Source organism: Hippocampus comes, unplaced genomic scaffold (assembly GCF_001891065.2).
Source record: "Hippocampus comes isolate QL1 unplaced genomic scaffold, H_comes_QL1_v1.1 scaffold45, whole genome shotgun sequence".
In the NCBI taxonomy this organism is placed as follows: domain Eukaryota; kingdom Metazoa; phylum Chordata; class Actinopteri; order Syngnathiformes; family Syngnathidae; genus Hippocampus; species Hippocampus comes.
In genome coordinates, this window is record NW_017805783.1 from 1,815,997 (window position 1) to 1,830,768 (window position 14,772).

Genomic DNA, 14,772 nt, shown 5'->3' on the forward strand with positions numbered 1-14,772 from the left:
ACCCCGAACCGGTTGCCAGCCAATCACAGGGTACACTGAGACTAACAACCATCCGCGCTCACACTCACACTTAGGGACAATGTATAGTGTTCCATTAACCTGCTAAACATGTTTTTGGAATGTAGGAGAAAATCGGAGTGCCCGGAGTAAACCCACGCAGGCACGGGAAGAACATGCAAACTCCACACAGGGACGCTGGAGCCAGAATGGAACCCTGCATTTCTGCACTGTGAGGTCAACGCGCTAACCACTTGACCACCTGGCCGCCTTAGTCTCCATTCATACAAGAAAAAGAGATTAACCTGCAAATTTTAAATGTAACTTTGATTCCTAACGTTTATGTCCTGTATGATTTGGAATGGGGAAAAAAATTGTACATTCAGAAGACTTGACAACAGTTGGGAAAAAAAATGCTGTCATTTTAATTTATTTTAAATAAACTAATTTCCCATTACAGTAAATAAAACAAACATTTTTTCCCACAATTATCTTGCACATGGTACAGCAAGTACAAAACTAAGACTTACAATCATGTCAAATCAAAATATGTTGTCCATTGTAAATGTTAACAAGACCACATATAGTGAAATAAATTTTCCAATCACAAACTAATACAACTTGCAAAAGAAATAAAAAAATAAAGGGCACCTTCTAGCATCTTGCTGAAGGTTGTTGAAGCTGCTGAAGGTTGTTCTTCATAGTAAAGATCCCTGGGGGAGGAGAATTAATTTGCCAATGTTTCTAACAATTACATTCAATGTACTTCTGATTGAACACATTATCCATGTACAATTGCATTGACAATGGTGTAATCCACATTGTAAATGACATTTTAGAAAGTCTGACTGACGAACACATTGTACTGAGATATTTCAGTTCCTCTTGTTTTGTTGGTTGGTAGTGTTGTACAGGTTTGAAGTCTTTGCAAATATAATTCGAAATGTGGTTTGAATCATCGAGTGCAACTGTATATTGATCAGAGTGATGCCCAATCAATAATTTTTGAATTAAATTGTAGTTCAACACTTCACCACGAGAGGGCACTGCAATACCGCAAGAATCTTTTGTCTTTCCGCTCTTTTTGGGCTGAAAAACTTAAAACCAGGGATGTAGTGGGCGTGGTACTCGGGGGTACGCCGTCCACCCACTTCTCCCGACGCCACATTCAATTTTTATTGAAATGTTTGTCGATTATTGTTCTAATGCGAGTTATGCTTAATAACGTCGGCCTGTGATTATTTTGGAGTAGTAAAACATTAAATGTAACGTTAGTTCAACTGGTGTTGTAGCCTATGATTGATGTTCTGTATGTATATACAGAACATCCCAGAATCGCGTACACCCACTTAAAAAATCCCCACTACACCACTGCTTAAAACACGACACTAACAATCATGATCATAATGGATGGATAATGGTAATAAACTGTACAATAATCTTATGTTTCTTACTGCATTATGGCAGCATAAATCTCAATAATCATTTGTGGAATGTATGACACCCAACATCAACGTTGAAGATTTTGTGCTTTGGCAAATGGAATAAGCTGACAACAGAATTATTCATTCATTTTCCGATCCGCTTTATCCTCACAAGGGTCGCGAGGGGTGCTGGAGCATATCCCAGCCGTCATCGGGGAGTAGGCAGGGGACACCCTGAACCGGTTGCCAACCAATCACACAGAGACGAACAACCACTTGCACTCACACTCAAACCTAGGGACAATTTAGAGCAGTGGTTCTTCACCTTTTTAGAGGTACCGAACCCATCTAGTTAATATGCACATTCACCGAACCCTTCATGAGTGAAAAATAAATATATATATTTTTTTTTTTACAAATTCAAGATATTAAGAAAAAAAGCAATTTATTAAAAACAGACAATAGTAAATAAAATTTCAAGAGATAAGTATACAGTACTTTTTTTTTTTTTTTTTTAATTGGACGGCATACTATCACGACAGTCACACGTTGAATACTAAGCGAACTACATTTCCCACAACACTGATTGGACAAGCAATATCATGTGATCATCTGCAGCCAGTGATGGCCAACCGGGCATGTCATAACTAATTAACATGTTGATTAGTTGATGAGTCACGTGAGTCTTACCCTCCATGGCAGAGGCTCCGTCAAACCCCTGAGACCGACTCACCAAAACACTGGGGTTCGATCGAACCAAGGTTAAGAACCACTGATTTAGAGTGTTCAATGAGCCTGACCTGCATGTTTTTGGAATGTGGGAGGAAACTGGGGTACCCGGAGAAAACCCACGCAGGCCCGGGGAGAACATGCAAACTCCACATGGGGAGGCCAGGCTGGGATCGAACCCACGACCTCTACATTCCGAGGTCGACGTGCTGTATGCTATTTTATTAGGCTACCTTTTATACTTTGATTCGTGTGTGTGTGTGTGTCTTTAGTTCTTGTGTTTGTGAATGCTTTTAAATGTTGTGCAGCATACCGAATTAGCTCATGTATGAAATGCATATGAATAAATCTGCCTTGCCTTTAGTTCCCGCACAACTACTTTAGTTGGTGTGATGTGTTTATTGCATAAACAGCAGAGGGGGACCATAGCTATTGGCATCCAGAGCTAAAATATTGCTGTCGGTATCACACACACACACACACACACACACACACACACACACACACACACACACACACACACACCTGAAAGGTTCAGGCCACTATGACTCAACCAGGACTTTTCGGGGCAATACAGTATACATCTTAAAACCCTGATTGGAACATCCCTACAATCATTTGTTCCTAATCTAGCAGGATGTACAAGGTCAGCTTTTGTCAAAGCAGTAGCTCATTAAAACGGTGAAGTAGGGCAAATTGCTGTGTGGGAGCCGCCTCAATCAGAACCTCTTCACCTTCAAAATCAACAAAACACACGAGACAAAGAAGTAGATAGTTTGAATGTATAGTGCATCACATGTGAGTCAACACAATCAAATGCTTTGTGTCCACCATTCATGAATGGCAAATCTTTCAAATGTTTCTGATTGCAGAGTTTGAGTGTTCCATCTTGACTATTGCTGAAAGGTGCCTCTTTGAAAGCAGATTGATAGTTAGCATTTGCCACCAGTATGTCAGAGTGAATATTTATATACAGTGATCCCTCGCTATTTTGCGGTTCATTTATGGCGGCTTCAGTGCATCGCGGATTTTTTCAAACATATTCATTTACAAAATATATATATATATATATATATATATATATATATACATACATACATACATGGAGTACAGTACTGTATATGTTGCTCTGTGTGACTCGCTGTTTTGCTGACTTTCGCAGCTTCTCGCGGACCGTTTGCTGACTTTTTGCGGTCTTATAATTTTTTTTTTTATGTTTACTGGTCGCTACTTCGCGGATTTTCGTTTATAGCGGGTGGTTTTGGTCCCCATTAACCACGATAAACGAGGGATTACTGTATACGTGTGTGTGTGTGTGAGGGACAATAATTGAAAAATAAATACACGTCAGAGCATTTCTCCCCCACTTTCCACAGATATCGACTTACAGCTAATGTTACCAACGATTAAAGTTGTACAAAAGGTGGGAGTTAAAATACTTGGCCCAGATCTCACAACCGTGTTAAAAGCAGCACCACCAAGGCTGAGAGGGATGAGGGTGCCAACTACTTTGTGAAAATAACAATCACTACTATTGCGGGTGTGTGTGGAGAAGAATATAAGAATGGAGCCCTACCATGAAGAGCAAACACTCCAACCAAGTACTTGATGAAATCACATGAATTAAAAAAACAAAAAAAAAAAAAACTTTACAATCTCCTTTTCTACATTAATAGTTTCAACTGTAAATACACCACAAACCTTTCCGGCAACAGTCTCAAAACTTCAAATCACCCTGAAAAATAAATTTGCTTTTCATATTTCATTTTGGGGCAGGGGTTGAGGCGGAAGCAACTGAAGTGTATGGGTTCATGCAGCAAAAGACTCAACTTCCACAAACCCAATCGCCTTGACATACAAAGCCCGTCTCTCGGTCGGGACCACTTCAATATACCGCCTGAAGAACAAATCCTATTTAAGACCGGGATTTGGCACCACCATATCGTGGCATCTAAAGTATTATATAAAGGCCCTCTACCTGCAAATAGACTTGTTTGTTCGCAAATAACTGATAGGTGAATAGCGAAGCACCAATAGTCAGGGGTTTACTGTATACACACAATCAACCGCATTGTTTCCCCGGGTTGCTCAAAAGATGTACTTGCAAAACCTTTACGCGTCACTCAGTTTCATGTGATTAAAATATCCTGCAACCGTGGAGAAAAAACACCCAGAGTACCAGACATGGTCATGACTCATGGAGCTCGATAAGAACAATACTGTATTGATATTGCAGCAAACAATTCCTTGTTTCATTGAGACAAAGGAAGTAGCAATACACTTGTTACCAGGATCTGACAAATTGCTGTGTCCCTTTATTTTGAATTGGAAGTGTAAGCAACGCTGCATGACTGTCACTATACCAGTTGTTACTTTGTATTTTTGCGTCCTACAGCAACTTTCGCAAGCTAAAGAGCCACAGTGGTCTGATATCATATGAAAAGTGAACATCTTTTAGAAACAAAAAAAATAAAATAATCATAATGGAACCACGAGTCTCCGAGGACGTTCATTCACTCAGTTTAGATTTGTGGGGGTGGTGGGGAATTAAATAAAAAAAGGAGATAGACATGACCAAAAAAAAAAAAAAAAAAAAAAGCATTTCAAATGGCAACTTTCTGGCTTGAACACCAAAAGAGTCAAGAAGAAGAAAAAAAGGTAGTAGTCATCAGCAGTTACTCATTTGGATCAGGCAGGAGAGTAAAAAAATTGATTCATTTTTCTGAAGGAAAGAAAACAAACAAGCAAACAACCCCCCCAAAACTATGGAACCATGACCCCAAAACACTTCAACACACCGCCGTCTTGGAGGCCTGGGCTAAATGAGTGATAAACAGTACTCTTCATCAATCTGGATGCAGCTTACACCGATTGCTTTTGCCAAATCAGCCTTTCAAGTTGGAGCCACATTTTGGAACATTTTCTTCAACTTGCAATGATTTTCTGTTGCATTGAGATCTGGACTACTTGCAGGCCGTGACATTGACCTGCTGTCTTTCTCCAAGGAAACCTTTCACAGTTTTTGTTCTATGGCCAGGTGCAACCATCATGAAAAACTATTTCATCATCCCCAAACATTCTTTCAATTGACGGGATACAAAAGTGTCCAACATGTCAACAACTTGACTTTCATCCAGTCATCCATACTCCACGATTGCTTTTCTTAGCGCATAGCAACATCATCTTTTTTTCTATTTGTGTTAAGGATTGCTTTTGTTTTGCTTTTTTGTGAACAAATCCCATTTACTTTAGGCAGTTTCTTATAACCGAGTAACAGACTGACTCCAGTTTCTGCCCATTTGTTTTGCTCTGCATTTTCTGTCTTTCCTTGGTCTACTTGCATGCTTGCCTTTAACAACCTTCCAGTGTTGTTTTTACTTCTTCCAAATTTTATACACACCTGACTGAACAACCAAAATCTTGTGCAACATTGCGCGATGATTTACATTCTTTAAGAAGTTTGATAAGCTCTCCTTTGTTTCCGTTGACACTGCCCATGTTGGAGCCATGATTCAAATCAGTCGCTCAATCCCGTTTATGTAACGCCGGACTAATGAGCAGATCTAATTGGATGCAAGTTTAAGTTTTGGGAATGAAAATTTACAGGGGGCTATCCCTTTTTTTCCCCTCAGAACTGAGTGATTGCACAATTTTTCCCTGGGCATGGTCTAAAAATGTAACTGATACTAACTACCACATTTTTCTTAAAATCAGGAAGTTGCCATTTGAAAAGACTTTTGTTTTGTGTCATGTCTGTGATCGAATTTGTTTCTACAAGTACAAACTACTGGATGAACATCCTCCAAGAATGGTGATTCAGCTCACCAGTTTATACAAGTATTTCAAATTGATCAATGTCAATTGTTTTGTTTTTTTATAATTCAAAATAAGGAACGAGGCCGTGGGGGGGGCAAGAAAAATGACAAATTTAAGCAATTTTATTTTAACTTTTAGCCCGCGACCCTCATTAGGATTAGCGGCTCAGACAATGGATGGATGGATTTGACCTTTAATTCAGATGTCAATTCAACTGTCGAAAGTCAAACTGGTCAATAAATAGATGAATCAAATACCTTTTTTAAACAATGTGCTTCAGAGGGAAGGGTGATATGGCTGAAAATTTTTTCACACAAGTATTTCATATCAGTCAATAGTGCAATAGTAATTGCTTTTTTTAAAACTATTTACAATAAGAAAACAACCAAATTTGATTAAATATAAAATATGTCAAGTAATTAAATATCAAATTGAATAGAGCAGAACTATGAAGAGGAAAAATGCAATTTATAATTTCTGGTGGGAAAATTAATTTATGTATGCTGACATGTGTAATGTCCAAAGTTGCTCCGCCAACAATGCACTTTAAACGCTTATTTGCTGAAGACGCTACCCTAAAGCAGTAGCGTCGACAGTTACATGAACTCTTATTCAGGGTTGATTCAACACAAGTGTGGCTAACTCATATTCGCTTGGATTGAATGTATCACAGTTGGCCCACTGTCTACTTTATCCTTGAACGGTCTCTTTATTGCCAGTCCATTCATGCTTTTACTTGAGCGCAATGCTACATATCCATTTAGAGGTGTTAAAATTAGGCTGCTATGCACAATATAATCTTATTACAAGTGTTGTACGGATTCAACTGCTCATTTATTTGAACAAAATGTTGCCACACTACATGCGCAGCGCCACCTGCACACACTTCTTTGTTGGTTCAGCTTCTCCTTTGTGTCTGCAAATGAGCGGCTCTGATGCACTCACTGTATACTCTTTTGGGCTTTAAATCTCTTATATGCTTTAATTAGGGCACAGATCTAACACTATACCATCATCTATGCCTACAACATGCACAATTCCACGATTTGCTTCCTGAGTTTTCAAATGTATCTACGGCATTTTATATTGATAATGTGTCTCGTGAGATACATAGACAGTGAATGATCGCCCAGCCCTCGATCGTGATTGCATATTTTTTGCCAGGAGAAGTACAAAGTGCAATGCTGTGCCGATTAGCGACACGTTTGTACATTGCCACTGAAGCAGAATTTCTTGCAAATGTTCCTATCATGCACCCCACCTGCATGGTGCCACACTATTTAAACCCCTGTTGACAGCATTTATACCTGTCAATACTTTTCCATACAACTTATTCTGTGTCAAGACGCCAAAACATGCACAACATGTGTTACCGAAGATTGGTCGGTTGCTCCTTGAATGATGAACTGGTATGCAGGCATCGCACAATGTTGGAACACCAGTCTGGTCAAATCGCCATCTTCTGTTCCTGATTCAGAAGGCATGATGAAGCAGTCTTCAGTGTGGTCCTCAGATAGATTCAGAAACTGTAATGTAAACCACGTGCAAAAAAAACCTTAATTCTTTGTTTATGCAGACTCATACGGGCATGATGAAGCAGTCTTCAGTGTGGTCCTCCGATAGATTCAGAAACTGTAATGTAAACCACGTACAAAAAACCTTAATTCTTTGTTTATGCAGACTCATACATTTGGTGGCTACCGGTAAACATTTCTTCTCTTTTGTCCAATACCCACCGCAAAGAGATCTTGCTCAGGTTGCTACATTTTGAGCTATAAATCCACTCAATCCGTTGATAGCAAGCAAGCAGCTCAAATGCTATCATCAGTGTTCAAGGGATACATGAATATTTACACCCCCCCCCACCTCCCGCTTATCACTGAAACATTGAAAGAGAGCACCACTTACATATGCTGAGAGAGCTTACATTGATCTGATTGGTAGATATTTTGCATGTTATGCAAAAATTGGTTATCAATGTCAAAATTTGGTGATCAACAATGACATCATTTTGTTCGGCTCTGTATAAGACGTTACAGCAAACAATCTTCACTGCATGGACATTCTGTGCTGCTATTGGTAAATGCAAGATTTCTCAGCATATAGTCAGAGTTTTTCCCCAATTTTTAAAGATGAAGGAGATTTTTGGTGGGGGACATAAGGTTGTCAGATTACCCTCACCCACAATTTTCCATATATTGAACGTTGTCATTTTTGGCAGAATTTTTAGGGTTTATTTTGTTGGGTTTTTTTTTTTCCCAATGCATTTCAGTGGATGTCACTTACGAGCACATTTTGACCATTCGTTGGCTGGGGCAGTCCCAATTCTCCGCGAATTGGTGAGGGTCAACTGTACAGTGAATAAATTAAGTTGTTTGTATAGATTGGTACAATTTTGGATTGATCTGTGATTTTTTTATCAAGTTGAAAGGCTGACAACCATGAGACAATGTGTGACACACACACACCTGATTATTAATTTCATTTCTACTAAATTGTGAACTTTCATAAAACTCTTCAATAGAGAACATTAAGAGAGAGACTTACATCATCCACCCTCCAAAGATCACTGTCAAAGCCTTCTGGCTGACCATAGGCGATTGCATTCTTTAGGAAGTCTGTCTCACTGCCCTCGGTCTAATGAGCACAAAGCAACAATAATGGATAAACTTAAAAATAACTACTACTGCATTCAGTTACAGGAAAAATGATAGATGCCATACAGTTTCAGTGTCTTGCAAAACTGCAAGTAGTAATCGAATGTACTCTGTCGCAGCTTTAAGAGTGTCTACTTTGCTGGGCTTGCGGTCTGGTCGCATCAGAGGTACCATTCGCTTCAAGCGTGAGAACATGGTGTTAAGGTTCCGTATCTGCAAAGTTAAAAACACAATGAACATGATCTGAATGTTAGGGGCCATCTTTCGGGAGCAACCACAAGAAATCATTCAAAGGCCTTGATCTCAACTCATTATCGGTGTACAGAAACAATAGTGTCAACAACAACAGAAATAATACCTACCCTCTAATTATGGGATGACTCAAATATAAGTGGAACCAAAATTAACTCCACTAAATCTATTTGAAATAAGGTTGCCGCCCGTCCCGTAAAATACAGAATTGTCCTTTAATTGGGAATAAAATTTTGTGTCCTACATTAAAGCAATGCGGGACGTGGTATGTTCCATGTTTTCCCAATTGTCCCATGCATCTGTCTCACACACAAACACAGGTGAACAATGGATTTAACAATAATGAACAAAAGGCAGGAAATATTAAAGACAGCAACGTGGTATTCCGCGAACGTAGCCTATATCTGATGGGTTCTCCTCTCGTCTGTGCCAAATCCTCTGTCTGCCTGCATGCATGCAGGCAGCCTGGCGCCTTTACGCTGCCTGTCATGATTGTACGGTTGTTACAGCATTCTACAGTATATACATGATGTACAGTATGTTCAAGTTTAGCCTAGCTCAGTATATTCAGCCTTGAACATGTATGCACGCACAGAAGTTTCATTTTTCTCCTTTGTCTTAAAATAACGGTGTCCAGAGTTGTTCCATTTACAGCATTTTTAAAAGAGATTTAATTTAAGTATTGTCCTCTCTCAGTAAAAGTCTCCCCAGAGAGGCTTTGTTTAATTTACAGCACTTTATATGTATACAATACAGGTCTATATGCTCAAGTTCAGGCTATTAAGTGTTTCATTATTGTTAAAAATGTGAGAGTACAAATCATTGTTTAATTTACAGCACTTTCTAATTGCCTATAGGTTATGCTCAGGCTACTTCAATTTATTTAAAAATTATGTGAATCGCTAATAAAGCACTTTAAACTTTAAGTACGTCTAAATGCTTTCTAGACTTCTCCTTCCTCACTGACCACTAGGTGAGCCCGTAGCCCAGTGGCTGATATGACATGTTAAATATTGTCAATTAAATCAAACCATTTTGTTTTTTCATATTAAAAAAATACATGGATTCTATGCATTTGAGGGTTTTCCATCCATCTATTTTCTGATCCACTTAACCTCACAAGGGTCACGGGGCGTGCTGGAGCCTAATCCAGCTGTCTTCTGGCAGGGCACACCCTGAACTGATTGCCAGCCAATCGCTGGGCACACAGAGATGAACATTCATCTGCGCTCACACTCTCACCAAGGGACAATTAAGAGCAGGGATGTTAAACTTTTTTTTTTGTCATGGGCCACATTGGAGGTTCGTTATAACTGTGAATTTTGTAAAACCATAAATGTTTCACCACCTCCAGATATTACATACACAGCGAACAACAAATTGGCGGATAACAAGGGACAATTAAGAGCAGGGGTGTTAAACTTTTTTTTTGTCATGGGCCACATTGGAGGTCCGTTATAACTGTGAATTTTGTAAAACCATAAATGTTTCACCACCTCCAGATATTACATACACAGCGAACAACAAATTGGCGGATAACTTGTTTTGAAATGAGAAGTCAAGAATAATGGCTTGTTCAAGTATTGTTGTTATGGATTAGATATGACAATTTGAAATTTTGGTTCAGACTTTAGCAATCATCATGGAAGTTGACATGCTTGAGTTGCTTTCGCGGGCCACATAAAATGATGTGGCGGGGTAGATCTTGCACCCAGGACTTGACGTTGACACCTGTGATATAGACTGTTTCATTAACCTGCCACGCATATTTTGGAAATGTGGAAGAAATCCGGAGTACCTCGAGAAAACCCACGCAGGAACAGGATGAATAGGCAAACTCCACACCATAAGGCCAGAGCCGGAATCGAACCCAGCACCTCTGCACTGTGAAGCCGACGCGCTAACCAGTCGACCACGCTCCATTTCAGGGTTTTGGGGAACCACATTTGTTTCGCCCGATTGGTTTTGCCGCTACGCCATAAGTGTGCCTTACTTCCAGATCTGAAAGGTAGCGACCCTAATTAACAGCGACTTTATGCAGAGATAAACAGTTGATAAGAGTTCCAGCTAATGTTGGGGATAGTGCTTTCCCTTAAATTCGTTCCTGTAGAGTGGTGAATTAATATCGCATAGCCGCTCTTCGCAATCAAAATCGAGGTTATTCTACGCACTCGCTCACTCACCCGAAGCCGCTCCTTAGCATTGACCTGTTCTCTTTTTCTCACACTTTCGTGGAAGTCCTCTGCAACTACGTAGTAGTCCTCGTTGACTCGTTTGAATTTCTCGATGTTGCTGTAAACCGGTAGAGCAGATTCGCCTGTCAGTCGCCTCAAAATGTCACTCATCAACTCCTCTTCGGGAACCTTCATTTTATCGAGTATGGTCTAATTACTCTCATGTGAAATTCCCGGTGGTCGTTAATGGACTGTGACGGCCTCAGGCCGAGGCAGGAGGGAGAGCAACAGGAGTACAGGACAGGAGTAATCAGGCAGCTATCCACACCTGCGCAGCACCGACTTTAACGTGGTCTTTCTTGGCACCAAATCTCCCGCGTTGCCAAAGTACTGATCGGTAATTTCCGGTTTGGAAATTTTTTTTTTTATCAACACTCGTCACGCGTTATTTATAGGCGTGCCCAAACTAACAAACGCAGATGTACGTCGTCTTTTTTTGTAAAGGATTTCTCCGCACTGCATTTGGTTTTCTTACGGTCCGCAGACCACAGGTACTGGCCACGGCCCATTTGAGACCGGGCTGCACAAATATAAACCTGCGAGCTGTGGGCAAATTGACTCCATCAGACGTGGCGGAAATGTGCGCGACCCTAGCCAGTCGGGACTCCCCCTTCTAAAATTAGTTTGCAAGTTGAAATAAGCAGAATCCGCCAATAAATGAAAGGAGAAGCAGTAAACACGAAGTAATCGAAACAAATTGACCAAACGTATAGCTATTAGCTAAACGCGCAGCCATGGGCAGGCGTGACTATCCGAAGACGAAGCTATTTTGACAAGAGCATTTCTTCCCTTAGCGCAGTGTTTCTCAAATAGTGGGGCGCGAGGCTCCGTCAAGGGGCGCGCATTTGACCAAAGCGTTTTTATTTTTTTTTTATTAGTTAATTTATTTATTTTTGTTTATTTTGATTTTTCCTTGAATAAAGTACATTTGCACCTCCACTACAATAGGGGGCAGTGGCGCTCTCATTGGCAGAGTTTGCGCAGGGAGCATTCAAAGGGAGGAAATACGACGAAGAGTACGTAGGGTTTGGCTTCACTGTGACTACGGTGGCAGACAAGGAAGCATTTTTGTGCTTACTGTGTCTAAAAATGTTGGTAGTGGACAGCATGAAGCCAAATAAATTAAGGCGTCACTTGAAAAAAATTACACCCCAATTACGCTGATAAGCCGCTTGAGTTTTTTTCAGCGAAAAGGTGCCGAATATTGCCAACAAACTTCCCGCTTTGTGACTGCTACTTAAGTGAACTAAAATACAGGTCCCGGCTACACATTGAGCATGAGCTGAGAGTTTCTGTGTCCTTCAAACCTCGCTTCGAAAAGCTGTGCATTGCAAAACGTGCTCATTGTAGTACGGAAGAGGATTAGGGCCAATGAAGGCAAAAAAAAACAAAACAAGAGTCTCACTTTAATCTCTGACTAAAGTCAGAATTCTGAGAATAAAGTCAGAAGTCTGACTTTAAAGTGAGAATTCTGACTTTATTCTCATAATTCTCACTTTAAAGACAGACTTCTGAGATAACAGTGAGAATCTTGCAACGTTTTTTTTTCATTGGCCCTAATCCTCTTCCGTATTGTAGCCATTAATCCATCGTATTTGATAATAAAAAAAATCAGCACAAATAATTTTAGATCTTTTTGTTTTGCAGGTTAAAGTTTTTTTTAAATATTGTGCTCTGAGTTAATGTTGGTGATCAGTTTGAATGCATTAATTATTGACATGGCCAGGCAAAAAATGTTAATAGTTTAATTAAGGATTTAATTTTATTGTTGAATTTCAGATGCACTTTAAATCTTTTCTGTTACAGTTAACCTTAAAGCTATTCTTTGTTGTAAGTTGGTCCATATTTCTTTCTTTTTTATTCTCTTATACGTTGATAAGCATACAAGCTTATGCAAAGGTGTACTTATAACAATTTTATGGACAGATGATACTATTTATAATCACGCTGGCGGGGGGGGGGGTGTCTTCTTCTTCATTTTGTCACTTTGTTACCGATTTGTTGCTTTACTGTTGTATATGTTAGTTGCTCCATGTACAGCACTTTTTGTGCAGCGATGGCTGTTTGAAAGTGCTCTATAAATCCAGTTGAGTTGAGTTCATGGGGGGGTGCAGGACAGAAAATAATTGAGAAGCACTGGGTTACAATAATGGAACTTTTATACATGTATTAAAAATGTATTCTCAAAAATGTGTCCATGGGAGACTAAAGCCACACAATAGTATGATTTTTTTCATATCTCAGAGGTGCATGTCTACAAACATTAAAGAACTACATGGCTGTTTATAACTAACCAAACCGTGTCAAAATCAAAGTGAGTTATGATTAATTTATTGGAGCCAACCGTTGCTACGAGTGAAAGCGAGAAATGACAGCGAGATGGCCGGAAAGTCCCAGTTACAGATGGCAGCTATGTGTGCACGTCCTCAGACTATCTGTGTCTTCTTCGCAGCCAATCAAAGTTGTGAATTTCCGTGACATCACCAAAAAACCAGTCCCGGAAGCTGTGAATTTTTTTAACTGAGTGATTGTAAAACGCAAACACAAGAAACTGGGTGGTGTTTGTGTAAACAGCTGAATGCATTCATTGAAAAACTATTATATGCTGTTGTCCATTCGAAGAAAGACCGACTAAATCAGCAACAAACATGTCTTCGGGTCTGTTGACTAACTACTGCGCCGAACTTCATGATGATCAAGAACATAAAGTGAGTAACGCCACTGGAAGTAGTTGTACAAATAATAATGAAAAAGGATTTTGAAGACATTTACTGAATGCTCCATAAGGTTTGTCTCCGTGAAGACTGGTCAAACGAGTAACACGACTTACACGCTTGTCGTACGTCTACTGTACTCAAATAACGTCGTTGTCACCTGTTAAGAAGGACATCTTGAAACCGGATGCTACTCGCCCGTGAGAAAAGCAAGTTTTCCTTTCGTAATTTACTTTCAAACTTCCAAGTCACAGTATGTTTGAATATGAGTTTCGTTGTTCATATTAAGCATTGTCGGTCAAATGTCATAGTGTTCAAAGAAACGTCTGAGTTGTATTTGTGTAAATGTGCTCATTTCCGACCTGAAAATGTTACTGGGATATTTCAAGTCTTACAGTTCAACATTTCAATGTGGGACGAAGGTAGTTGGATCCGCCCCAGAGTAGAAATAGCATCGCGGGACATTAGACGGAGAGCCGCCATCATTTTTTCTAAAATAAAACAAGTGATAGTCAAGGCTGATGTAGACGTCACCTTTGTTTATAGTTTTTCACCCTTCCCCTGCACCAACCACTTGTGCGTGCTCGATACAATTGATCAGTGGGCAAAACGGGGTCTTGGTCGGGAATAAACTGGCACTCATTTTAATGCTGAGTATTGCCCTTAATACTATTCGTATGCGTTTTGATTGCTGTCTATCAGTATTTGACAAATCAATAATTCTGCACGTTTTTAATGACAAGATGTGGCTCAAAATACAGCTATACTGCAACTGATTTGTCCTTGTGGTTAAATCGGGATTGAAAATCCAAGCAAAACGTCAAATATATGATTGTGTTGAACACTGAATATTTGGGGGTGGGGGGGGATATGTCCACACACACACACACACACACACACACACACACACACACACACACACGCACACACGCACACACGCACACACACA

At 39.9% G+C, this 14,772-nt stretch overlaps 2 protein-coding genes across 3 annotated transcripts in view; one reads left to right on the forward strand and one right to left on the reverse strand.

Annotated features, from left to right (window-relative positions):
• Nucleotides 1–591: 591 nt before the first annotated feature.
• Nucleotides 592–11,261, reverse strand: figla (folliculogenesis specific bHLH transcription factor). 2 transcript variants are annotated; one of them, XM_019885289.1, is made up of 5 exons: nucleotides 11,059–11,261; nucleotides 8,690–8,836; nucleotides 8,514–8,603; nucleotides 7,340–7,492; nucleotides 592–710 (listed from the first exon to the last, which is right to left on the reverse strand). In XM_019885289.1, exons 1-5 carry the CDS (start codon nucleotides 11,242–11,244, stop codon nucleotides 696–698), a joined length of 591 nt encoding a protein of 196 aa, XP_019740848.1. In that variant the 5' UTR covers nucleotides 11,245–11,261; the 3' UTR covers nucleotides 592–695. The 2 variants fall into 2 exon arrangements, with proteins under 2 accessions (XP_019740848.1, XP_019740847.1); XM_019885288.1 differs by having other exon boundaries at nucleotides 11,047–11,261.
• Nucleotides 11,262–13,618: 2,357 nt separating this feature from the next.
• The window catches only part of hk2 (hexokinase 2), a 35,689-nt gene continuing 34,535 nt past the window's right edge, over nucleotides 13,619–14,772 (forward strand). Inside the window, exon 1 of the mRNA XM_019885252.1 lies at nucleotides 13,619–13,817. Coding sequence (XP_019740811.1) covers nucleotides 13,758–13,817 — 60 coding nt within the window. The 5' untranslated portion in view covers nucleotides 13,619–13,757. The remainder of the gene's footprint in view (nucleotides 13,818–14,772) is intronic.